At 35.5% G+C, this 26,151-nt stretch overlaps 3 protein-coding genes across 5 annotated transcripts; 1 reads left to right on the top strand and 2 right to left on the bottom strand.

Annotated features, from left to right (window-relative positions):
* Nucleotides 1–425: 425 nt before the first annotated feature.
* On the bottom strand, nt 426–9,849 carry LOC147394952 (serine/threonine-protein kinase PBL34-like). 3 transcript variants are annotated; one of them, XM_086453756.1, is made up of 7 exons: nt 9,678–9,849; nt 8,912–9,096; nt 7,601–7,944; nt 7,364–7,499; nt 6,656–6,795; nt 6,449–6,572; nt 426–1,821 (listed from the first exon to the last, which is right to left on the bottom strand). In XM_086453756.1, exons 2-7 carry the CDS (start codon nt 8,976–8,978, stop codon nt 1,205–1,207), a joined length of 1,428 nt encoding a protein of 475 aa, XP_086309882.1. In that variant the 5' UTR covers nt 8,979–9,096; nt 9,678–9,849; the 3' UTR covers nt 426–1,204. The 3 variants fall into 3 exon arrangements, with proteins under 3 accessions (XP_086309882.1, XP_086309884.1, XP_086309883.1); XM_086453758.1 differs by having other exon boundaries at nt 6,656–6,792; XM_086453757.1 differs by lacking the exon at nt 9,678–9,849 and having other exon boundaries at nt 8,912–9,416.
* A 6,045-nt stretch (nt 9,850–15,894) lies between these two features.
* LOC147394951 (protein TWIN LOV 1-like) lies at nt 15,895–20,946 on the top strand. Its single transcript, XM_086453493.1, is given in 8 exon segments — nt 15,895–16,943; nt 17,500–17,598; nt 17,601–17,706; nt 17,841–17,905; nt 18,254–18,333; nt 18,458–18,513; nt 18,623–18,686; nt 20,564–20,946. Coding segments are annotated over 8 exon segments (1,206 nt in total). The 5' UTR covers nt 15,895–16,363; the 3' UTR covers nt 20,720–20,946.
* Nucleotides 20,947–21,130: 184 nt separating this feature from the next.
* On the bottom strand, nt 21,131–26,061 carry LOC147394950 (protein NRT1/ PTR FAMILY 4.6-like). Its single transcript, XM_086453492.1, has 5 exons — nt 25,943–26,061; nt 25,739–25,844; nt 25,393–25,610; nt 23,029–23,469; nt 21,131–22,468 (listed from the first exon to the last, which is right to left on the bottom strand). The coding sequence occupies exons 1-5, from the start codon at nt 25,943–25,945 to the stop codon at nt 21,494–21,496; spliced, it is 1,743 nt and encodes a 580-aa protein (XP_086309618.1). The 5' UTR covers nt 25,946–26,061; the 3' UTR covers nt 21,131–21,493.
* Between the last annotated feature and the right edge of the window lie 90 nt (nt 26,062–26,151).

Raw genomic sequence — 26,151 nt, 5'->3', positions numbered from 1 at the left:
TAAATCTCGTCGGATACGCTTGACTTGTCTATACATCTTGTTAGTGGGCCATACCGAGACGTATTGGACGAGTCATCTTGGTCTCAGACAAGATTTAAAACCATATTTTGAATTGAAAACTCACTGTTACTAGTGTATCTTTAGAAAATAATAAATAAATATGATTATAAAATTTAAAATATCTAAAATAACTTTATTATATTCTTTTATTGGCTAACTATAGAAGACAACTTGATGGACAACTTTATTTCCTGTTTTGAAATATTGGTTATAACTGTTTGATTTTCTGCCAAGGTTGGGTTAGGCCCAATTCATATTTAAGGACAGATTCAAAAGCTTGGTTGATAGGCCAGTCCAGTGGGCCTCACGTTACCTCGGTGAGTTAGTAAAGAAAATTTGGAGGCCAACTCGTCTTTGATGCAGTTGTTGGAGTTAATTTTTTAGTTGTTGAAGTTAGTTAGTATTGTTAGGTTAAGGATTCATGTAAGGGTAATGTAGTCATTTCACTTGGACGGTTATGTTTCTGTTTGGTTCATCGAACCAATTAAAAAACATTTTGGTTCACTGAACCCAATCAAAATTAGGTGGGTTTGTGTGGTTCACTTGATTTTATGAACCCAGTATGAACTGAACCGCGAATTGGTTCATGGTTCGAAAAAGCACCAACAAAATGGGAAACATTGCATTAAAATAAGCGAAAAATTGAGCTAAATTGATTCCAAATATTAAAGATAATAGAAGACAGATTTTGTGTTTTTTTTTTTTAGAACTTGATGCAAGGTTTTGAAAATGGACCGACGGCTACCAAACGTCCACATAGCGCCCAACAAAAAAAAAAAAATGAAAATTGGGATACAAATAGTAAATCTATAAGATCATTCAGAATTACAACAATGTACACTAAGAGAAAATAAATGTTGGGGAAGAGAAAAGTTATCACTCAACCAAGAATCTAAACCCCAAAGTTTCAAAATTTCCTAAATTATAACCAACATGGCAGAGCTCAGCAACCCTTTTCTACCACTTTGAAAGATCAACACATCTTCCTAAAATTCAATATACGGCCTCAGAATATAAAACCAGCCTTCGAAAACTCAAAATCCCCCAATTTTTTGATAGATAATCATGCAATATAAAAGCAATGAAAAAAGATAACAAAGAAAATGAACTATCGATGAAGAAATCAATAAAAATGAACCCAATGTTACGGTTGACTACCATTTGGATTTGGTGGCATGTTTGGTTTTGGTGACACGTTCGGTGTTGGAGAACGGTAGTAAAGGTGGTAAGGAGAAGCATGCGAGCTATTTGTCATTGTTGGGCTCCTCATTTGTGTCGGGCTCCGCATTTGTTGCCAGCTTGCATTTGACATGGTGGGGCTCCTCATTTGTTGCCAACTTAATGGGCTTAGGATTCCATGTGAAGGGCTCCTCATTGGTTGCTCGTTTCTTTGGCTACTTCCAGCATTCGGATCGCCCCCACTGGTCTGGTGAGAGTAGTAAGAGCTGGCCATGTCTTTAAGCTCGGGTAGTGGTGTCAAGGCTACCACCACTTCGCTCATAAGTGGTCTGACTTTCGGGTCCCGGCTAAGACAGTAGTGGGCAATCTGGGCAGCCCTTTGTGCGCCTTTTAAGGAGAATTCACCTCTGAGACGAGGGTCTATTAGCCGGTAAAACCGTCTCTCTGTGAGCTGTGGCCGAGCCCACTCCACTAGGTTTTGCTCTCCCTTTGGTCGGCTTTTGTCTATTGATCTCCGTCCAGTCAGCATTTCAAGTAAGACCACACCAAAGCTGTAGACGTCACTCCTTGATGTCAGATGCCCTGAGAAAGAGAAATGAAGTTCGATTATACAAACAATTCAAGCAATGATTTTGTGTGCATCTAGTTTCATGTCATGTTCTAAAAGAAAGATCAAACAAACAAATGACACATTCGAAACATCTAGGAATTGTTGTAGACATCAGAGTCGCACAATTAAAGCTTATAACATCTTAGCAATCCCAACTTGCCAATTAAGAACCATAGCAACTTCATCTCGGTGTCTAATCTATACCCTCACTATGATGTAAACTACATTTTACTTTGTGTCAAAAGTATTTCTAGGATAACACCTGATTCACGACACACCAAACAGAACAGAACAGAACACATGATACACATTACAGCGTTATGCATCCATAGAATCAATAAACTCAGTGGCGTATTATAAAATTTCCAAAAATAGACTGAAAAAATATTCTACGACCTGAGTTTTATAAAATTTCCTAATGGAATCCCCCTGTGTTCATAGATCATTATCATATAGATTTGCTACGAAAAACTGCATAACTTAGATATGCACATAGCAGTGGCACATATAGATACGATGTGTCAGACACACTAAACAGCATAAATCCAAAAACATTTCCATGTCTGTACATTTTAGATATAATTTATTCTCATATACATGCGGACCACATGAAGCATAAATGAAAGTTCAAAATAAGATACTTTACAAATGATTTCCAAGAGCCATAATTCAGGTGTTTGTCTCTGACAGCTAAATTTTCAGAAAATAGAGAATCCTAGTTACATGCATGAAATGTTAAACATTAACTCATTTTTAAGGGGAGTGACATCACGCCTTATGTACAATGGGGATATCGAATTCTTATTTTGAGCTTTTTGGGGTTTTGGTGCAAGTGCACGGAATTTAACGGATATGATAACTTCAAAGGTTTTTAGAAATAAATGGAATTTGCATCTACTAAAGATAAGTATACTTTTGAGGAAGGTATTTCAAAATATTTCATGATGAGTAGTGTTTCTTTTGTTGGATGATGAGTAGTGTTTATTTTGTTGGAGATTTAATGGTGTCGGATGTTGCAATGTTTTCAAAGGTGTGAGAAACTTACGTCTTGCCCACAGAAAGGCTCATTAAAAATTGCCCTTAGGTGCAAATGCGTAAAGAATAAACGTAAAAAAACAAATGAGGCTTACACCTCAAACCAATAGACTCCCGTAAGGCATATGCCTTAGTGAATTTTCTATTTTTAAGCTAATATTAATCATATTTTCTAATTTCTTCCTCTCCCTCCTCCCTCTCTTCTTCTTCTTCTTCTGCTATTTCTTTGTTCTTCTACGACGACATGATTAGAGAAATTATAAATACAATCAAATGTAAAAATAATAATATATTATTTTTAGACTATATTAATAATAGTTTGTATTTTATTCCTCCCCCTCTCTACTTCATCTTTTCTTTTATTTCTTTGTCGTTGTAGACATGCAAAATGATTGGAGCATTTAGAAACACAACAAAATAGAAAATAATAATATATGTCAAGTAAGTTGTTCAATTGATTTGATTCATAAATAATTTTTGCAGTATTTATAACCAACGAGCGTTGGGGGCAATGGCCAAGGCATCCCTCCAAAAAGGGAGAGATCTTGAGTTCAAGCCCCCTCGTTGGCCACCGACAAGGACTTAGCCCTGCTTACATGGTATGTGTGGTTTGTGGGGTATTGCATGTACCCGGGGGATTTGGGAGAGATATGGTTCTCTAAGAAGCCAGTTGCCTTGTCCCTGCTAGTCGACCCTACGGGTTCGGATCATAAAAATAAGTAAATAATTTTTTTGCAATATTAATATTCTATAGAGAAAATTATTGAAAAATAATATTTAGTTATATTTGTAATAAATATAACAATTTGTAAACCTGAGGCTAACTTATTGTTATTGTGTTCTGATGGTCATTTCGACCATTATACTCACCTTTCTTTTATTACCTTATTATACTTTTCAAAAAATATTTGTAATTAATATCAAAGAGTATTTACTGCAAAATTTTCAAATGTTTCTAAATAAAAAATAACAAAAATTTATATTATTACCATTGATGTAAGGGATTAAGCTTGGAATTTGATGATGTGGATTTGAAACTTAAAATTTGAAAATTGGTGGTAGCTACCCTAATTTTTTATTTACTTAAAACATCTATGCATGTGAGACTGACATCTTATGCCTTGAGGCACTGGCCAGCCTCACGTCACAATGTCTGAAAACATTTGGACGTTGTGTCTTTGAAATTATAATTATCTTTTAAAGTAATTTATGACGAGGGTATTTGGAATTTTAATGGTGTTGGACATGTTGTGTCCAACACCATTGGACACTAATGATATTTTGAACACTTTTAATACACCATTGGAAACCAATCAAATAGATAACCAGTTAATTCCAAGTGCAAAAGGGAAATTTTGATCATTTTCACCAATGACTCAAATAGAGATTGTTTATTTCCTTCAACATGTTGCAGATGAGGTATTTTTCTCAGCCAAGAATAAATGGGAGTGGCCCATACCAAGGGAGAATATGCAACCAAGTTGAGAAGGGAAGGTTTTTAGATAGTTTTCTCAGCTTTATGGGAGAAAGTGTAAATGGTACTTGACTTTGGTTTGTTTAGGGGAAAAACAAGTATTTAGAAGGTAAAAAATTTGCAAAATTTTTATTTAATATAATCGACCTATTTTCTATAACAATGTCGTTGATTGGGCACTAATTTTGCAAAACTAACTCCATGGAATTGCATTTAATTTCCATTACCACAAACCTCATTCTTTGTGAAGATTAGAGAGGAATTTGTGAAAAGGTGGAACTTGCTTGCCTTTGCCTCACTCCACTTATTCATGAAGACTAAGGAGTCCTCTAAAAATACCCTTCATCCAGGCATCAACAAATAATCTATTTATAAAGATTAGAGATCCAAGTTCGGTTTTTCTTCGATTTTATGTGCACTCTTTTGGATTAGAGGAGACACCTAATATCAATTTGGAAAATTTTCCCTACTTGGAAGGCTATAGCTATATTTGATAATATATTATCTTCTTCATGATGATAGCTCGACTAATAGGAGATGAAAGATTAATAGTATTTAATATTTTCTTCATCAAGATGGTGTTGTTCAACCTGCTTAGCAGCCTTGATATGCTAACACTGTTGAGTGTTGTGTTATCCGCCTCCACTCCTAGGTATCGCATGCTCACGTATTGTGCCTCAGTTCGATCCATGACCCGCTTATATTCATAGTAGCGCCTTCCCCATCAAATCGGTTTTTTGGCGTAAATGGTTGTCAACATGGTATCAGAGCGCTAGGTTCATATAGGTCATAGGTTCGAGTTTCCTCAAAGAAATTTTCCACCCTTATGGGTGAGGGGGAGTGTTGAGTGTTATGTTATCTGCCTCTGCTCCCAGGTATCATGTATTCTCGTGCCCCAATTCGACCAGCGACCCTCTTATATTCGTAGTTGCATCTTCCCCATTAGATCGGTTCTTTGGGGTAAATGGTTGTCAACAAACACGTCTTCAGTCCTTGTGAAGTCGCTAGGTCATGGAAGAAAAAGGCTCTCCGATCACATCCTTCGCACGAGTTGGCAGGTGGTGATCCTCCCTCTCGTCCCTCATTTCCGTCCATTCCCAGCTCCCTCCCACCCTGCCGATTGAAAGGAATATCCTTCCACCCGGACTTTCTGTGAGACGAGTCAATTCTAGATTCGATCGGTAGCGGCGGGAAGAGGATAGGATTCTTAGCCATCTCAACGTGATGGATAGTCTTCCCCTCCCAGGGTCGGAAGAGAGGAAGCTGCCCCGTGCCCTTTTATAATGCCTTTTCCCATAGACGGATGTGTAAGCCTTCCTCCCTAATAGGCACTTTATAATAAACGATTGTATTAATCTATTTATGGAAAGTTGAACCTACTAATTTTGGGGCTTTTGAGGAAGAAAAAAAAATTCTTTGGCAATTACTACCATTTGCAGTTCATTGGGATCTGCGGAATGAGAGGAATGCCCACATCTTTAATGGGAAGGAGGAAAAAAGGACAATTGGTCAAGGACCTAATAATTAACATTTTTGGATTTTTGATTTTTGTTCTTTTGGAGCAAGTTGTACGAGGATTTTAAGGGTGCTTCTTCGAAGACCTTTAATTTAGATGGGATTCAGTTTGTAAGCCGAAGGACTAACCTAGTGTTGTTGCTTCTTATAGATAATGCGGTGTGGCCTCGCATGATGATATAAAATTATTTTCAAGCAATCCTAATACAATTAGAAAGCTCGTGCTTGGCCCTTCCTTTTTTTTTTTTGTTCTTATTTATTATTATTTTTTGTGTAGGTCTAAAATTGACAAATTTATCTTCATGTAAAGGAAATATTTATACAACTGGCACAATTCAAGAGATAGTAACATCATGGGCAAGAAGAGAAGCAAATAGCAATAGGTACCATACGTGTGCACATACGAAACACAAAGTACAACTAGGAAAGTTAAAAGAAAAAACACGAATGATAGTAGACATTGTAAAGATATATTTCAAATCTAGAAGGTATTTATTGATAATAGAGATTTACTAGTGTTTCCTTAAGCAAAAAAGTTACACTAGAAGGCTAAAGCCTAATTATTTCATAATCACCTGTCATCACATACTCCGGAGCGGCATAGCCATAAGTGCCCATAACTCTAGTAGATACATGGGTCTTATCTCCCACAGGACCATCTTTGGCAAGACCAAAGTCAGAGAGCTTTGCATTGTAGTGCTGAAAAAGCATGTTTTCAGAAAGGATCAACATTTGGGAAAAAAGAAAATGTGATCTAAATGCCAAAGTTTTAAGTCACATACCGTATCTAAAAGGATGTTAGAAGTTTTAAAATCACGATAAATAACTGGCCTTTCTGCTTCCTCGTGAAGAAATGCAAGGCCCTTTGCAGCACTCAGTGCAATTTTCATTCTTACAGACCACGGGAGAAGCACGTACCCTACTGCATGTAAAATGGTTGTTACCAAAGAACATTAAACATCGATGACGTAAGAAGAAAATTTCTAATAGTAAGTGTCATTGACTTGATAAACAATTTGCACATAATAAGTTCCTTAACAAAATTAATTTCATGTGATGATCCACTTTTACGTTTCTTATCGGTTGTGCTAATCCATTTTCAGAGCCTAATTTACTTCAATCTGTTAAATGACATAATAATAATAATATCTACTCAAGATATTTGCAATGATATCCATTACCAGTTATTCCTATCTAACTAAAAATTTATATTTATTTTAATTCAAAACCCTTATTACGATAACCACTGACATACACAAGACTAATATAATTGTGTCAAATAGTCTGCTAAGTTTTTTTTTTCTTTATTATTAGAGTGTTTCTTTATTGAAAAAACTTAAGGCAATTACTTGAGCATCACATGCATCGTTAAATTTATAATTTCATAAATATAATGAGCGCTAGTGTTATGAGCGAAGGATTTGTAGGTGTTTATCCCTTAACACTCAACAAGAAAATTATAAAGGACCAAAAGGTGAGGAATTACGTACTCCCAAAGAGGTGATTCTCCAAGCTTCCACTAGGCATAAACTCGTATACGAGCAATCTTTGGTGATCTTCGATGCAGTAGCCAATTAACTTCACCAAATTCGGATGGTGGAGCTCACCAAGAAAATGAACTTCAGTCTGCCAAATAGGGAGAAATGAGTACCATAATATGAAAAGTGAAACCAAAACAAGCATAATAAACATCGAAGAAAATAAAATGAACTAAGAAAAGTTCATACCAGCCACTCTCTATGACCCTGAAGTCCTTGTTGGTTGAGGTTTTTAACTGCAACACAAAGCCTGGCACCGGGTTTCCTTGGACTTGTTCCCTTCACATTAATCCAGGCCTTGTAAACACAACCAAACCCACCCTGACCGAGAAGACAATCTGATCGGAAATTTTGAGTCGCTAACTTAAGCTCATTAAACGAGAATCTTCGAAGCTGCGACGAAATTTTTAGTTCCTCGAATTCTTTGGTAGCCGATAAATTACTTTCTGTATTACTACTACTGGCTGTAGAAGATCCTATTGGCACAACTGGTTGTTGGTCTCTGCTGGTATCATTTGTGGATTTACTTTCGGCTGGTCCAGACATATAGAATCAAACATGTTAAATTGTTTCATTAAGTGTTCAGGATACATAAACAGCTATGCTATGCAGAGAAGCTTTTGTTGTTCCATGAATTTTGAGTAAATCCTAATAAATACTATATCACGTGCAACAATTGACGAATGAGCAGAACACTAAAATTTTAATCATATTGAAGATTTTTTTAAAAGGAATCTAAAAGGAAATGTGAAAAATATCTCGAATTTTCAAGAACAATTTATCGTCTAATTTAAATTGCCTTAATGGAAAATCATTATGAAAATTATATTACATAGTATGAAAAAATACAAAAAAAAAAAAAAAAAAATAGAACAAAAAGAAAGACCCATTGGTAAATGACCAAAGCTTTGGGCACCCAATTCAACATATAAGCGAATAAAATCCGAGTATCCAAAGTAAATGAAAGCAGACCAAATAGAGAGAATTTCAGAATATAATGGAACATTTGTTATTCCAGGAAATTTGATTAAATCATAATTAATACTATATCACGTGCCGAAGTTGGCGATTGAGCAGAACAGTAAAATTTTAATCACATCCTCAGTTTTTGTATTAAAGGAATCTAAGAGGAAATGAGAAAAATATCGGATTTTCAAGAACCATTTATCATATAATTGAATTTCCTAAATGGAAAATCATTATGAAAGTTCCCAAATTTCCTATGAAATCTCTATCTAATAGTATTTAAAAAGAAAGACACATCGGTTACCACCAACACATCATGCTAACAAACAGATATAAATATACGATTAATGTAACAACATTCATCTAACATGCATAGATAGGTAAAAGATCAAAGCTTTGGGCATCCAATTTGACATATAAGCTATTAAAATCTATGTAACCAAAGTAAATCAAGCCAGAACAAATTGATCAAAATAGAGATAATTGCTGAGAATCTACTCAAATGGAGCAATTTCTAGAGATATAAAAGATTACCTTTACGATTTGTAACGCCGCTTAAAGAGTTATTAATTTTGGATCTCGAAGAAACGCAGTTCCCCATAAACTTGAATTTAATACAACCCCCAATCTCCTACTCTGTTGTGCCTTCTTTCTTCTTATTCTTCCTCCCCTTTAATATCCCCCAACAACAAATTTCTCCACTTAAACAGCTTTAGAACCTAAACCCAAATTCAGAATTTCCAAATATCAAACACCCATATCTGACAAACTTTTCAAATATCTCTGAAAGAGCCAAAGACTCTCCCTTTTTTATCTTACTTAGAACCCCAAATGTTACAGAACTAAGAAACTATTAAACCAACTTAAAAAAACCAGAAATGTACCATAAAAATTGATCTTTTAATTTATACTTATAAACACCATATAACAACAAAGATCAGAAAATCCAAAATCTTGCAAAACCCAATACATTCCTTTTCAGGAAAATCTCTTTAGATTTCCCAAATCTCTAAAACTTACCCAAAAAAATAAAAATCCAGATTACAAAATCTTTGGAAAATAACGTCACAATATTTAGCTCTTATATCCTCATAAATCTATACTAAAATCTTTTCAAAATCCAAGAAATCTACTCACAGCAATGCCCATTGCCCATTTCAGATACAAAAAATCTTAAAAAACAAAAAACTCTTTCGAATTATCAGCTTCAAGTTTTAACCAAAACTATGGAAAATTACAGAAAAAAAAGAAGAATACAAACTAACAAAACTTCCCCAACAAAACAAGCAGATGGTCTTACCTACTCGAAAATCCACACAGATAGCTCACTTAAATGGTAGTTATCATAACCATTGAAGAAGAAGAAGAGAGAAGAAAACCAGAGAGAACAGAGCAGAGAAGAGAGAGTAGAGAGAGAAACAGAGACAAGTGTGTATTTCATGAGAGAGAGAGAGAGAGCGGGGAAAGGTTAGGCTGTTATATGGGCAACTTGGGCAGCGGAAAGAAAGAGAGGTAGTGAGTGAGCTTAGTCTAGATCCTATACAACCGAAGTTGTTTAACAAAAAAACTCTCACCCTCCTTTGCTCAACACATTTCACTCTAATCTATAAATTTACCCATTTTCGAGAATGATTTGATGTGGGCCCAATGAGAATAATGTCTGTTTTGATATCTAGGTTAATCGAATGGTCGAATGTTTTTTGATCAGTGGGCCCATAGGAGTTGTAACTCTTATTTAGAATACAGAGGTTTTTCTTACTCTGACAACATTGGCCCACATGTTTCACACATCAACCTCGTTTTCCTAAATATTTTCTGATTTTTTTAAAACCTGTACAGTTTGTATTTTTTTTTTCCAAAAATGAGCTTCATTAAATGACAACTTTTTGTAGCATTTAAATCATTAAATGTTGCTTACAAGGCAACGGTTACTTAAGAAGTGAAATTACAAAAATGGGTATGTAGTTTACCCAAATTACTGAATTAACAATAGAGATTTATTAGGGTAGACCTGTCCATTGCATTTTTATTGTAAAAATTCCCTAACCTTCCAAATTTGTTTCCCAACAAACTTTGAGGTGCGGCCCACATTGTCCTCAAAGATTAAATGGTAAAATTAGCCTTAATTATAATGCAATAAATGAGAGTATTTTGGTAAAAATAATTTTTTGAGGGCATTATCAGTACAAATTCTAATTTTCAAAGTGTATTCATTGTAATTTAACATGTGCTCTTAGGACACACTAATAAGACCTTGAATTAAATAAGAGTCATGCTGGAGTGACACAAATGGAGACACAAAGGTGACAAAAATGATGTGGTGGCGCACACATAATCGTAAATGCTTTTACTCGTATCTCACGGAAAAGCATCTACGATTATGTATCCACCACCACATCATTTTTGTCACCTTTGTGTCTCCATTTGTGTCACCCCAGTATGACTCTTCTTTAATTCAAGGTCTTATTAGTGTGTCGTAAGAGCACATGTTAAAGTGCAATGAATACACTTTGAAAATTAGACTTTGTACCGATAATGCCCTTAAAATTTTAAATTTTACCAAAATACCCTCATTTATTGCACTATAATTGAGGCTAATTTTACCATTTAATCTTTGAAAACAATGTGGGCCTCACCTCAAAGTTTGTTAGATAACAAATTTGGAAGGTTTGTGTCTCTGTTCCAACATTTTCCATTAAAGAATAAGGAAAATGTTGAAGTAACATTGAAATTGACATTGTTTGGGACATTGTTGATGTGGACGTGTCTATAGAATCATAGATGATTTTCATCGAGATATGAGTGACAAGCATCTATGGTTTTGTGCACACCAATGTCCCAAATGATGTCAATTTCAATGTTACTCTAGCACAACTCAAATAATAATTATAAAGTCATGTTGGAGTAATATTGAAATGTACACCGATACTCACATTGCTGATGTGGAGGTGCACACATAACCATAGACATTTTTCACTCGTATCTCGATGAAAAACATCTATGGCTTCGTACATACGTCCACGTCAGCGTTGTGAGAATATATGTACATTTTAATATTACTTCAACATTTTCTCTAATTATATCACAAGTCGTGCTACGGTGCTGGAGTAACATTGAAATGTACATCGATTCTCATATTAATAATGTGGAGGTGCACACATAACCATAGATGCTTTTCACTTGTATCTTGATGAAAAACATCTATGATTTTGTACATACGTCCAAATCAACGATATGAGAATTAATGTACAGGTTTAGGTTACTTCAACATTTTCCTTATATTATCTCTCCTCTCAACATCCCTTCTCTCTCTCAAAATCATCATTGGGTCCACATGGCCACATTAGCAATCCAACACACCACCAACAACTGAGCCAGGATTGTGTCTAAGGGGGCAACTAAGATATTTAGTTTTCCACCGATGTTTTCATTAATCTCTAATCATCTTTCAATTGGGATAGAGATTGGACCCTACTTTGATTAAAAACAACATCAAATGACTCCAAATGATTTAAAAACATGTCAATTTAATTTTTTATAAACCCGAAACCAATTTGATTTCAATCCAAACCCATTAGCATTGGATTTGGGCTTAGCCAATTTAGGACTTATAGGAGTATAGGATTGATCTAAATACATCTCACCTCTTTAAAGTCAGGTCAAGACACAGCCAAGCCCAATATGAACCTACACATCAATCCCGAGGGGTTGGCTCAATGGAAATTTTGGACCAATAAGCAGTTAATGCATGTAGGTTGCGAATTCAATACTCAATATGAGCATTAATTCCTCCGGAACCACTCATGAGGACGAACCCTCACTTACCTGATGTAGGCATTGCACTTGCCCAAGACTAGTCCTTGGACAAGACCATGATCTATGGATTGGAAAAAGCCCATAAACAGGCCCAATTCATTTTCTATAGGGATACCCGATTATTCAAAAAAAAAAAAAAAAAAACCCTACACATCCACAACCCTATCTATTGAACAATTATTTGAAGTACGAATATTTTATGGGCATATGATCTTTTGATAAATATCTTAAAAGCACAGTTGGTTCAATAATTATGACAAAATATATGAAACAGTTTAATAATTTGATTACAAGCAAATGTTAGTGTGGTGATATTAGTTTTGTATAATTAAGGGAAAGCCATAAAATAAATGATGGTGTCAACAATAAAAAAAATTGGTACCAACATCCACAAACTTCATGATGACATTCCTCTCAATGGTTAACTCAAATCTTAACTCACACAGGTACCACAAATTAATATAATTGACTACTCTAGCATTTAGAATCGCATATTTTGCGAGTAATTCTTAGTAATTTTTTTAGTATTTATCGTCAACATCGAGAAATTACCTTTAGGCATTTAGTTTGTAGGCCTAGTAGAAACCTTGGAAGAGAAAACTCAACCCATCACAGGAGATGCTTAGAAGTTTCGTCAAAGTCAGACTAGCATCACCCCACCATCGATTGCTTCTGGTGTTATTAAGAGGTCATATACCCTTTTTTATCGAATAAGAAGTCAAACCAAGCTTTGCTTAGCCCTAACCCAACCTAAAGAGATGGGTTACCCAAAAAAAATTAGGAGTACGAAAAAGGACAATCGTGTTATATTTTCTTAAGAATTTTCTATTTTGAGGGGGGATTTCCGTTTTGAGGAGATAAATTATTTTAGTAATTCCCGAATTTATGAATAAAGATCTTTAAGATTATAAAATTTTAGAGGAAATAGTGATTGTTCTTGTTCTCTTTTGTGAATGTGGGCACAATATTGAATCACATAAATCTTTGTGTTTATGCTATTTTTGTTGTTTCACACGCCAAACATGAATCTATGTCATATTTACTATTAATTAATAATATGGTGAGAAATAAAAAAAAGATGACGAGTGTGGTTGTGGTCCAGCGAGGTGGATGAAATTTGTACGGCAGCAGCACTTTCAAGGACACCACCAATGATTGGGGTAGTTTAGATATACCCCTACTTTTGGTCAATATTTGAGGTATCCCAGTGTTTTCAAAGCATTGACATGTCTTCTCCCTTGACATTGGTCTTTTTCTAATATACGAATGAAAATAACTTAAATGCCCTCTCTCATATTCAACAATTTTTACCCTACTCTTCAACCTTATTTTTTCCCTATCTCCCTTTTAACCTTCAGATTCCATCAACTTCAACATGAAAACCTCAATAACACAATGAGATTTTTTTAAGTAGAAGATATTGGACTTTACGATAGAAAAATCAAGGGTTTCTTACAAGGGATTTAGGCGAGTTTGAAAATAGTGGGTCGAGTTGCATAGAATAAAAATAATTTACAATAGAAGTTGAAGAGCTTGAAGATCAGGGGTGGATTTATAGTGGGTGCACTTGTCCCCCACAAGAAATTTCAAAATCTATAGACTAGTGAGCTTTTGTGACAAATTTTAGCGGCGGATAAAGAAATTTACCACTTAATGATCATTAGGATTAACTGATCTTATAAAATAGAAAGTGTCAGAATTGAAGTGACCGACTGAGCTTAGTGGGACCAGGTATGATATCAGCAATCTTGTTACATATATTATTATAGGTCAAATTAGACGTACCCCTCTATGTTTTGGTAAATATTTGAGACACCCCTCTGTTTCAAACTGATGACATACCCCTTGATAGTGGTATTCTATGATAGACTATTAAAATGACTGAAATGCCCTTTTTTTCAATTGCATAATGAAATGATTCATATTGAACCTAGTCAGTCTAATAATATAAGAACTTTGATTTATTTGTCAATCCATGATTGTTTTTTCTCTAACAATATTTTTTTTTTCCACAAAACCTATTATCTTTAATCCTTGATTTATTTGGTAAAATCTATTTGGATAGAAGCTTAAACTTATTTATTTATTTATTTTTTGTTTTGGCCGGATCGGACAAGTAAGGTTAGTTGTTGGCATAGGTGAAGGTTTAGGAGTGTCACAATGGGTCGATTTTGATTCCAAGTTGATGTGTCAATGGTTCTTATTGATTTTCGTTCTCAGATCCAACTCTAATTTGTTCCAATAAAAAAGAATTCAAAATTGTCTTATTTGTCCCAAAAGCCAATGTTGAAGATTTTTTTTTGAAAAATCAATGATTTTTGGCAAAGGGATTAAAAGATGGGGCTATTTCGATTACTTTACACTAGTCACTCCTAAAGACTATGGTCAAAGGGTATTCATGAGTTTCAAAAATATAAGGGATGTTTCAAATATTCACCAAAACTTAGAGGGGTGTATCTAAATATGGATGGTACAAGAGATATAATTAGAGAGTTGCTATTGGCACCCCAACTTTTACTTATTACATCCCAATCTCTTAAATTATTTATCACACCACAATTAGAGATAAAAACACATCATTCAAAAAAGATTTGCCTCAAAGTATTATCTAGACATTATAAAATTATAACATTCTTTCAAACAATTTCAATGGTTGTTTACAATTATGATTTGGCTTATATAAAATCTTAAACCCCAAAAAATATAAATCTAGCAAAAAAAGAAAAAAAAAACTTCTATTGGCACCCTAAGTTTTACTTACACTCAATCATTTATTAATTTTTCAGGATATTTCCCAAAATGGGCTTAACTTATGTCCAAATTCCGATTTCAGTACATTGTTCATTGTAATTCTCAAAACATGCATTTTGAGTGAATTCGTCACTTTTATGATCAATGAATTCGTTTGTATATCTACGAATTCATAAATATTAAAAATGACGAACTCACGAATTCGTAGGTGATATATCAAAATGACGAATGCACGTTTTGGGAATTAAAATGTACAGTGTACTGAAATTGAAATTTTGTTATATTCAATGCACGAAATAAAGATTCACTAGTTATTGTCCTTATTTTTAATTGAGGTGTGTAATAAGTAAAATTTGGGGTGCCAATAGCAGCTCTCTATATGATTATGTTACATACAGCCCGGATCCAACCTGCACAAGTTGCCTACAAAATGATGCTGTAATACGGAAGATGACTTCTTCCCAAAATTTTTAAACCATAGGATTTCCTCGAAGATCGTAGTGACAATCAAGAAGAAGACGTCGTCCTTAGGATGACAGAAACAAGTCTAAGTAGCTTTCAGTTCTCCGCCTCACAAATCTATGCATCAGTAGTTGGCTGCTTCACTCATTAATCAAAAAAAAAAAAAATAAAAAAAAAACTTTTTTCCTTTATTATTTCCCCCAAAAATACTATTTTTCTGCACTATCTCTACTCTCAAGTCTCTATCTTCACTAATTAAACATAAAAAATAAAAAATAATAAATTTTTTCTTTATTGCTTCTATAAAAATCTCAATTTTTTCTGTATTATTTCCTCTCTTACTTAATTTGTAAAGTCTCCATTATTAATTATTAATAGAAAAGGTTAAATATCTCTCCCTCCCTCTCTCTCTCTCTCTTTGCGTCTCATTTCTGTTTGATATCTCTCTCTTTAGGATTTATGCACGAGAAATTGATTGATGGGTATGTGTCGACTCTCTTTGTTCAATCGAATTCTCGATTCAAAGAAGATTTTTTTTTTCTTTTAATTTTAACTTGGGTTACTATTATTTCTCTCTTCTATTAATATTTTGTTTTTCTGTAATTTTTATTGAATCGATTCTTGTCTTCTCACGTTCATGGGTTTTATGTGTTTTTTCTGAAAATCTATTAATTTTTAAGGATACCCAATTGATTCTTGTCTTCTCAGGTTCATGGGTTTTCTGTAAATTTTTCTGAAAATCTATGGGTTTTCAAGGATACCCAATTTATTACTTTCTTCTCAGGTTCATGGGTCCTCTCTCTCTCTCTCACACACTTTTTTTTTCTCCAAGTTCGTGTCTTTGAAACAATCTAAGCTGTGCAGGACGATCACACACACTTGAAGCGCACACATGGGATTGGGGATACATCTGTATCAGACAAGAAGTAATAAAGAAAATAAACAAAGAGCACAACAATGGAATCACAGCTGGGTTTGATCGACCACTCGTTTAAAACTCGTTACCCTTATTGGGTTCTTGAATCTCTCGAAGAACTACCCGACAATTTCACCATAACAGATCCTTGTATTTCTGGTCACCCAATCGTCTTTGCTAGTCGAGGGTTCCTTAAAATGTCTGGGTACTCGGAAGATGAGGTAATTGGGAAGAATGGGAGGATATTTCAAGGACCCAGAACTGATCGAAGATCGATAATGGAGATCCGAGAAGCAATTCGAGAGGAGAAGACAATTCAGATAAACTTGTTGAATTATAGGAAAGATGGGACACCTTTCTGGATGTTGTTCCATTTGAGTCCTGTTTTTAGTAAGGAAGATGGGAGAGTGATTCATTTTGTTTCAGTTCAAGTGCCGATTTTGCGGAAATTGAGGTGTTCTAGTGGTGGGGTTGGGAGAAATGGAGGTAATTTTGATGAGGATGGATCAAGATTGCGAGGAATTGTGTTTGGGTCATGTCGTAGGGAGGTTTGCACTGATTCTGTGGTGGTATTGGGTCGTGTTCAGACATCGGATTCTGTTGTGGATTCAGATAATAGAGGTTTGGTTTTTAATTCTTAAATTGGTAATATTTTTACTAATTTAGATTGTGATTCAAATGTGATTGTTGAGCTATTAGCCTTTCACTTCAGTTATAGTTTCTGTTTATTTGAATTTATGTGTTGGTTATTGTTCTATTGGTCAATAGTTCATACATCTTTGTTGCTTGGATTCTTATTTTAGATAGATTCATTTGGTGTGCCTTTCTTGTTCAAGATGTCTGTTTCTGTTTACTTGAAAACTTGGTTATATTAATTTTCAATAGGAGTTCTAGTGAATTCTTGTTCTAGTCATGGTTTTACGATATGGTATTAATTACTTGTATTTTTTCGTTTTCTTGATATTTAGAAGATACCATCTTCGGCCAATTTAATGATCTAGTATTACAATCTCTCTTGTTTCCTGCCCTTATACTCATGTCGCTACGATGATTGTTGTTCTTGGTCTTGCTTTGTTGACTTATTGCTCACTTCCATGAACCAGTAATTTAATAAGTTTCCTTTTTTGGTTTGGATTCAAATAATTGAGTTGGGTTCTTCATTGGGTGATTCTTACAGAATTGGATATTGAAGAGTCATGTGAGGCAAGTGACGTGGAGAAAATAAAAGCTGCCACAGCCATTGACAACATCTTATCTGTGTTGACTCACTATAGAGAACAACGGGAAGGTTGGTTTGTGGGAAGAGATGCAGCTCAATCAAGATGGGGACTCTTGGTTCGTCCTTAAATATATCTCTCGGTAGAATCAAACAGAGCTTTGTATTGTGAGTTGTTGCGGAGTCCTATTTTATTATTATTATTATTTTTTTAATGTTGCTGTACCATAACTATTGTGCTGCTTCGAAAAAGGTTCTTTAGAACTTTCTTTGCTTTATAACGTATTTGTATTGCCTTGCAGAACCGATCCCCACTCACACGACATGCCCATTGTTTACGCAAGTGATGCCTTCCTTAACTTGACAGGTGTTCAATTCTATGCCCTATTTACCTTCTAAGAGTATTCAATTCATGATTGCATGATCCAGTGCATCCAAATTTTAGTGTGCGTACATGCTCCACTTTTTAAAATTTAAATTTAATATAACAAGGGTCATTTTGGTAAAAAACAAAGGAAATTGCAACGCATCACGTTGTTAAGTTTTCAAAATTACAAAAGTATCTTTTTTACAGTGTAATCTTCAAAATCCCTTTAGTTAATATTTCAAAATTGAAAAACCCAAAAATGCACTAAGCTGTCTAAATTTATCAACTTTGTAATGTTTCCACAATATTGTATCTATGATTGCGAGTAACAATTGTTTCCTTCTCTAGGTTACACTATACATGAAGTTTTAGGCCGCAATTGTAGATTCTTAAATGGACCTGACACAGATGACAAGGCTATATGCCAGGTAGATATCCTATTGTTGTTTTAGTTTTCATGAAACTTTATTGTGATATTTGGTGAATGGAACAAGTTGAAGGAATTTCTTGCATCTTACACATAATTGAATATATTTGTCCCATGTTTCGTAGATAAGGGAAAGCATTCAAAATGAGCGGCCCTGTTCAGTACGTATCTTAAATTATAGGTGCATACTCTACGATATTACTTTGTGGTGTTTTAGATGTGGTGGACTTTGCACTTTCATGTTAAAACCTACTAATTTTCTTAACCATGATATTATACTTTAATTTCAGGAAGGATGGAGGGTCATTTTGGAATCTTCTTCACATATCACCTGTTCGAAATGCGACTGGCAGAGTAATATTACGTTTTTCATTTTATATTCCCAAGATAATTTCTTCGGTCCTCTAATTTGTCTTTGTGTCTTCACATGCTCTTTCCAAAACAAATTGAAACTTGACTAACTCATTTTTTCTGTGTCATTATAGAATTCTTGTGCTAAAGGCCTGAGTTTCTTGTTTTATTTGTTCATGAAAATATTACGAGAAACTTCCTTTTGGATTTCTGAATAGCACCATTCATGCATAAAGTTGAATATCGTCTTTACCATAGGATATATATTACCCCTAAAGCTACATGTAAAGAACATTGTGACATATCAAGGGTTGGCTCTTATTGGAATTAATATGAATAGATTAACTAGATTTGAAGTTTTATGTGGTCAATCCCCGGTGAACTATGAGAATTCTATTGCGAGCCCCAAGAGTATGGCTTACTTGGACTTGACGGTAAGACACAATCATGGGGATTTCCTGGACTTTTATACTTTCAAACATGAGGAAAATATAATACTTACATGAGAGAAAACAGGAGTGAGGAGGTTCTAGATTAGGTAAATATGTGGAATAAAATATATTTCTCATTAAATACCTTGAAGAAAGGATTTGGAGAGATCCAAAAGATTGTATCTAGCATTAAATATGCTAATAGAAAAGGAAGAATTAAAAAAAAAAAAATGTTCTCTGGGAGGAAGGGAGAATGGTGATATAAACCTGTAGATCCATGCACTACCTCTACTTTCTGTCTGTGATGGATAAGACCTTGTGCATCAGATTAGCTTTCTAGCCGTAGTTCTTTGGATGAACCTATAAATATTTGGGAGTCTGAGGAGGTAAAATTAGCGATGTTGTTGTTGGAGTATTCTTGGTTCCAGTCTTCAAAGAAGAAGGATAATATTATTTGGCTCTTACTGGAGTTTATAATCCAAATGACCAAAAGAAAATGGGGTCCTCTATGGGGATCTTGTAGGAATAATTTGGTCCCTTATCATTAGAATAAGGAGAATAGCCTCATACATGAGTGGTTTCTTGGGATGTTTGAAAGCAAATAACTAAATGGTCTTCCTTTAGTTCACCTTGTTTGGGATCTCTGGGTGCTTTCCTCGTTCGGTTCAAATCTTGTTTGAAGTTTAGCCTAAGTGGGGTTTCTCCTTAAGTAAGGCAAAGAGGATTCTGTGGAGCATTACCCCGTTTGCCATTTGTTGGGCTATATGGAAGGAATGTAACAGCTGGATCTTTGGTGGGAAAGAGACTGATATAAGTGGAATAGTGATCTTACTGTTAGCTCTTTTGTTTTAATGGGGAAAGGCTTTCAAGGTGTTTGGAGGGGTGTTTTTTGAGGATTTCCTTGTAAGATGGGATAGGGTTTGTAATCTCAAGGAGGAGTAATTTCGGCTGGTCTGCTTTTGGTGATTGGGCTGTTTAGTTCTTTTTTCTTTCTATGGGTTGGATAGCTCATTCTCCCTTTTGTATATTCTTTCTTTCTCTAATAAAATTCCATTTGCCTATCAAAAAAAAAAAAAAACATTCTTCCCTTTTCCTAGATTTCTATTTTTTGGATTTAGGATCTTATTTGAGCCTGATCATAATTGTAATGTTATCTGAAGTTGTTTGAACGAGTGTTGTAATATTGAGATAATAATTTGAGCCAAACCTTTGTAATGTTTGAAGAGTTTCTTTTGATCTTTAATTGGGTTGTGATAATTAATTAAACAAATTGAGGTGCAGTAAGTAAAAGTTGGGGTGCCAATAACAGCTCTCCTATCAGATTATGCATCGGACTAGATCATATCGTCCAATTTTATAAACCTCAAGCATCACTCTACATCATTTACATGTAACTCCACCTATTTTAAGAAGGGTTGCAGTATCTTATACTTATTTTTGTCCGTGCAGATAGCGTTTTACGTTGGTGTTCAGATAGAAGAAGGAGGGTGTAAGAATGAGGAGGTGCAAGGCTTGAGCCCAGAAATGAGGCAACGTGGTGTGGTGGGTGCGGTCAAGGTCGCAGTAAGAAGTTTATCAATGGGCGCCGGATCCTCCAAGTCATAGGACCTTGACTATTCTTTGGTGCTGATTACAGGCAATTTTAGAATTTAAACCAGTGTGTTTCCATGTATACCCACAAGTGCTCTCTTTATCTCCTCATTAGTCTTAGATTTTAAAAAATTAGGAAGAAATAATGAACCTTGGGTTCAATAGGATTCCTCTTGGCTGTTGTAGACTCAATTATATGTGTGAAAAAAATGTTTCAATGAGAAGTTGAAATGGTTCTACTATCTCTTGTTTACTGTTACATGTTATAGGAACCAATTCTTATCATCTGTTTTCCCGAGTTCTCTTTGTTTTTTTGATCGTCTCGGGACTTTGATATAGAACCTTTGTCTTGCAAACCAACGGGCTGATATTAACACTTGCATGTTATTATTATTTTTATTTTTTTGATAAATATAAAATTTTCCATTGATAGTAAAGGAGAAAAGGAGACTGGGATAGCCCCCAAACAGCAAGACAAAAAAACACCAACATGCCAAAAGCAAAGAAAGAAGAAAGCCATAAATAAAAGAAATAACAGAGGAAAATAAAGTTACATGCCCGAAGGGGGATTACGAGTCACAAATGGTATCCCAGTTGAAAACAAAAGCTTGGAAGCACACGCCCTATTGAGATCTATAAAAGAAAAAAAAAGTGTTATTTTCGTGTTGGAATCCTACTATTCGTGTTGGTCACCAAATGAATCATCATTTATATATGTCCTCCTATTAGAGTGTCTTGACAAGGAAACACAGCTCAATCTTCCATCTTTATAATACTTAATCTCCAATTTTAGCTACTATGTCTTGCTGATCTATACTTATAACATTTGGCCCAGAAGAGATAATGCAAGAAATTCAATGTACTTAACACACACATCAGCCAATAGAACCGCTCGAGGTGATAGTGATTCAAGTTGCTACCTGAGAGCCATGGTTTATGCCTTGGAGTACCCGTGATGCTATTGACTATTGACACAAGCACCGAGCTGAGATAATACCCCATGGCCAATGAAGCCCAAGAGAGTGCCATCGCCAAAGATCTCATACTTGCAGGTGCCTCGGTGAAGAAGAACTCCAGTAACCCAGCTAACGTGAAGAGGTCGGCCGACCCAAGAAACAAGTATTGCAAAGCCACCCAAAAGAATGTGATGGGTAATGGTTCATCGGAATCGAGTAGGCCCGAGTGAGAAGCGACTCTTTTTCGCTTGACCTCAACTAAAGCTGCGATTGCCATTGCTACAATAGAGAGTACCAAGCCTATTCCGATACGTTGTAGATGAGATATCCCCATTTCGGTTTTCGTTACTTTCCTTGCAAACGGGATGATGACATGGTCGTAGAGCGGTGCAAGGATCATTATAAAGAGAACGGGGAAGACGGGAAGTGAGGCTGGTGGGACCTTTAAGGATCCAACCTTTGTGTTCATCGTGGATGCTTGTTGGACAGAGAAGGTGGAGAGCTGGGCAAGGCAACAGTTGAGCATGATTGTACAAGCGAATATGGGGAGAATCCTGAAGACTACTTTTACTTCTTCTACTTGATCCATTGTGCATTCTAATGATGGGTGAATAGGCTTGTTTATTATAGCTCTGTTGAGGAACTCAAGGCCTTTTGTTGGAGTTTGAATTGGAAGATTTTCTTTGGTCTTCTCTTCTTTTTCTTCTTTGGTGATTTGGGTTTGATTGGTCGGGCTCGTGGACATGCTTGCAACTGCATTACTCGGACTTCTACTAATGCACGTTGCGAATGTTGATGCTACCAAGACCTTTCCAATGAAATATAATATTAGTAACTCCCAACAAAGGATTCAATTAAGAAAATACGATAGAAAAGATTTGGGGTCGGCTTAGCGCAATTCCAACGCCCTCTACATCCCCTTCCAATTGCCATTCTGGAAAGCCAGAGCCCTTTGAAGGGTCTCCAACACACTCTGCAACTCCCTCTCCATTTTGGAGAGTGGAGTTTCGGTCGACAAAAGGAGAGAGGGGGATTTTAAATCTCTTCCTTTTGGTGACAAAGGACGATGACCGTTGGGTAGGTCCATGGCAATATCTGAATTTTGGGTAGAATTAAGAAAACATTAAAATATTTTTGAAGAGCCAATTTGACACGGTTGGAATGCATACCCCTTGAATATCCAAAATGACTCTATAATCGACTGCCTAGTCATTATGGCCAGTCTTTATCGATATCTCCATTGGAATTGCTCTTATTATTGAAAGTGGGTTCGGATCCACTTCCACTATTTCAATCCATATTCTTTTGAGTCTTCCTCTCACTCTAAATACAATACTTAATATATGTGTTTCATATGGTGAACCTTACCTTGGCTATGGTTGTAAGAGGACTTCCAATAGGCAACTTGTTCCTATAAGTAGGAGAGCCAACAAGGAAGATAGGAATCGACAACAATATCGATGCAGTCGAGATCCCGAAACCCCACTCCCATCCCTTATTGTCTTCAATCCACACCACCAATGTGACAGCAATAAGTGCACCACAAGAAAGGCAGAAAACAAAGTAGTTGAAGAATGTTGATCTTTGTTTCCTTCCATGTGGGGTACTCTCATCGAATTGCTCCGCTCCTTGTGCTGGCAATGACCCTTTTATCCCTCCAACGCCGAGTGCAATTAGATATAGTCCTCCAAACAACATCACCGCTTTCCCACCCGAAACTTCCTGGCATGGAGTAGTCGCGGTAGCAGGTTCACATATAGGTGGCTTTAGAGATGGTAAGTGAGCTTGCACTGTGAGTATCACTAGACCCTGTTTCAAGTGCCAATTTTAGTACTTGTAATGGGATGGCCTATAGTTTGTTATAGGGCTGTCAATGGGTCGGGCTGATGAAACTTGGGTCTTGGACCAAATAAAAATCCACTTATTTTCAAGCCCAGTTCACAAGTATTTGGGCAAGATCAGCCCATACATTTTCTTATACATGTATATATATATATTATAAAAATGGGTCAGGTTCAAGGGCCATATGAGAAAACATATAAGAAAACTTTCGTTTTTCAAAATAAGGGTTAGAGGTTTTGGATTGAGCTGATTTTTTGCAAGGATGGTCACTATGATGAGAAGATCATCCTCACAAAAAATCAGCTCAATCAGAAACTTCTAAATCCATCAAAAGTGATTTACAAATTAGTGATAAAAATTGGTAAAAAATCGACGGTCCACATTCTAAATCACTTTTAATGGGGTTAGAAGTTTCAGATTGGGCTGATTTTTTTTTTGGATGATCTTCCCATCATAGAGATCATCCTCACAAAAAATCAGCTCAATCCAAAATTTCTAACCCATATTTTAAAATTTTATTTACCGTCGAAAGTTTTCTTATATGTTTTCTCATATGGCCCTTGAACCTGACCCTATAAAAATAATTATTTTCTGACACCCCCTCTGACATATTCTCCCATATGCCTCTTGACGTGACATGTGTATCCCGAGAAAAAAAGATCTAGGGTTTTAACTCATGTCACGTCAAGGAGCAAATGTTAGAGGGGTGTCAGAAAGTCACGACTCATATTATAAATATAGAGAAAGTTCACTCTTTTTGTACTTACCATTTGATGCAAATGCATCGCCTTAATATAAAAGCAAATACCAAATGTGTCCCCGGATTTTTTATAGGTGTACCAAACACATTTAAAGAGATGCCCGAGACTTCTCGTTGGCTCCTTATGTAGAAGACAAATTCACGTTTTTCATTTCTTTCACGTTTTTGAAAGATTACATCAATGAAGGCCTTATAGGGACAAAACCGAATTGAAATCTAGCCAATTATGATGGGTCAGTCTGGACTGTTAATGGGCCCAAATCCAAACCCAACTCTCTTAATAAATGGTCTAGCTCGGCCGACTTAAATGTATCGGATAACTTATATATATTAAATTGGACGGTGTAGATGGTTCGATCATGTTGAATTTCAATTAAAGAATCCCCTAGTTGGGACCCATCGATTAGTGGGCCCTAATCCTTTAGCTTCTAGATTGCTACTTATTATTATCCACAAACTCTTGAGGTGAGGCCCAATCATCCCATCATAGGCAAGTGCGCAGTGCGCACTCCCTAAGATTTTGTAACTAAAAAAGCTTTTTACGTTATGGTTAGGTGGAATTTAAGGCTAGTCAACCAACACTCAAACACGTGTACAGTTGGGATTCTAGCGAGACTCACAACTGTGGGGCCACTTGAATAGTTGAATCGACTACAACATCGGCCAATCGAATTATAGGACCTTATATTCCCCTGTACATTTAGTGCCCAACCAATCAGATGTACTTGCATGTGATGTGTTACAAGTGGCAGAATATTCTTATGACATGTGGCCTAATTAGGTCAATCGACTTGCACTTGAAACAAAATAACAATGAGTCTTCCTAGCAAAAATGAGGGGAAAAAAAAAAAAAATTTCAACAAAATCCATTAATAGGCGTTATAAGCTCATTATGAGAGATGAAACTCTAACAAAAGGAGTTTAAGAAGAACTCTGTGGAAGAATTTACAAATTGATAAATAAAAAAAATTGGTGGAATTTTTTTCATCTTCAAGGGAAAAAAAACACTCCGAACTCGTCGTATTAGAAGAAATTTTAATTAATATTTAGATAATCTATTTTTTAAATGATTAATAATAAATGAAATTATGAAAAAATATTAATGAGAAAAAATTCTATTACATCCTTACCGAAAATTCGATCAGAGCGCTAATCACGAAAATATGGTAAGTTGTAAAGAAGGCGTCCGACAAGAATCCACCGAGGAGGGCAAGAAGGAATGCGGTGCCCATGAAATTGGTAACAGTGTTGGCCGATCTAGATGGTGAGAAGTGCATGAATTTCAACAAATAGACTACAAGATTGCTTGCATTGGCAAGGTATGCCAAGTTCTCGAGTATCTCCACAACTAATATAAGTAAAATAAATAACAAAATAAATTTATCGAGAAAAGAACTTAAATCTTTATTATAAATGTTTCGTCAAAATCAATTTCATACTTCTGATAGTAATGAAATCGCTTATAATTTGACTTACCCAAGATGAAGGAGGCAGCAACCATGCCTCCATGATGGCCTTTCAAGGCTGGTTTCTTCTTCCAATCTACATAACCTTCCCATCTCTCTAAGTGGTGTCCTTCTTCCTACAATAAGAAGAAAATTAGTAAAAGTGGGCACAAAAAACCTTGTAAGGTGAGCTTCAAAATGATAAAGGAGTAGTAGAAGAAGAAAGAATAGAGACCATCTTGTTATCTACTTGTGTTGGATCTATGGGTATGAGAAGTGGTGTTTGATCAAGAAATTATGAATCAGAGAGAGTGATTTATGGTTCTAGATATAAGGAGTTAGGGAAGAGAGTGGGGTCCAATTTTGGGGGAGAAAAGTCTAGATTCCTTAGAAAATGACAGTTGATACCCAAGGTTCATTATTTATAAGAAAGAAATGGTGTTC

This window comes from Akebia trifoliata, chromosome 9 (assembly GCF_017979445.1).
Source record: "Akebia trifoliata isolate Shusen 1 chromosome 9, ASM1797944v1, whole genome shotgun sequence".
NCBI lineage: Eukaryota > Viridiplantae > Streptophyta > Magnoliopsida > Ranunculales > Lardizabalaceae > Akebia > Akebia trifoliata.
This window is presented reverse-complemented; position numbering and strand designations above follow the sequence as displayed.

What these genes read in the sequence shown, in the direction of transcription:
- LOC147394952 (XM_086453756.1), bottom strand. Translation starts at nt 8,978, where the DNA reads ATGGGGAACTGCGTTTCTTCGAGATCCAAAATTAATAACTCTTTAAGC. An exon ending in GGAGAATCACCTCTTTGGGA is followed by an intron (nt 6,796 to 7,363) that starts GTACGTAATTCC and finishes TTTTACATGCAG; the next exon opens with TAGGGTACGTGCTTCTCCCG. An exon ending in CTAACATCCTTTTAGATACG is followed by an intron (nt 6,573 to 6,655) that starts GTATGTGACTTA and finishes ATGCTTTTTCAG; the next exon opens with CACTACAATGCAAAGCTCTC.
- LOC147394950 (XM_086453492.1), bottom strand. An exon ending in GCGCTCTGATCGAATTTTCG is followed by an intron (nt 23,470 to 25,392) that starts GTAAGGATGTAA and finishes CACTTGAAACAG; the next exon opens with GGTCTAGTGATACTCACAGT. An exon ending in CTCTTACAACCATAGCCAAG is followed by an intron (nt 22,469 to 23,028) that starts GTAAGGTTCACC and finishes TTCATTGGAAAG; the next exon opens with GTCTTGGTAGCATCAACATT.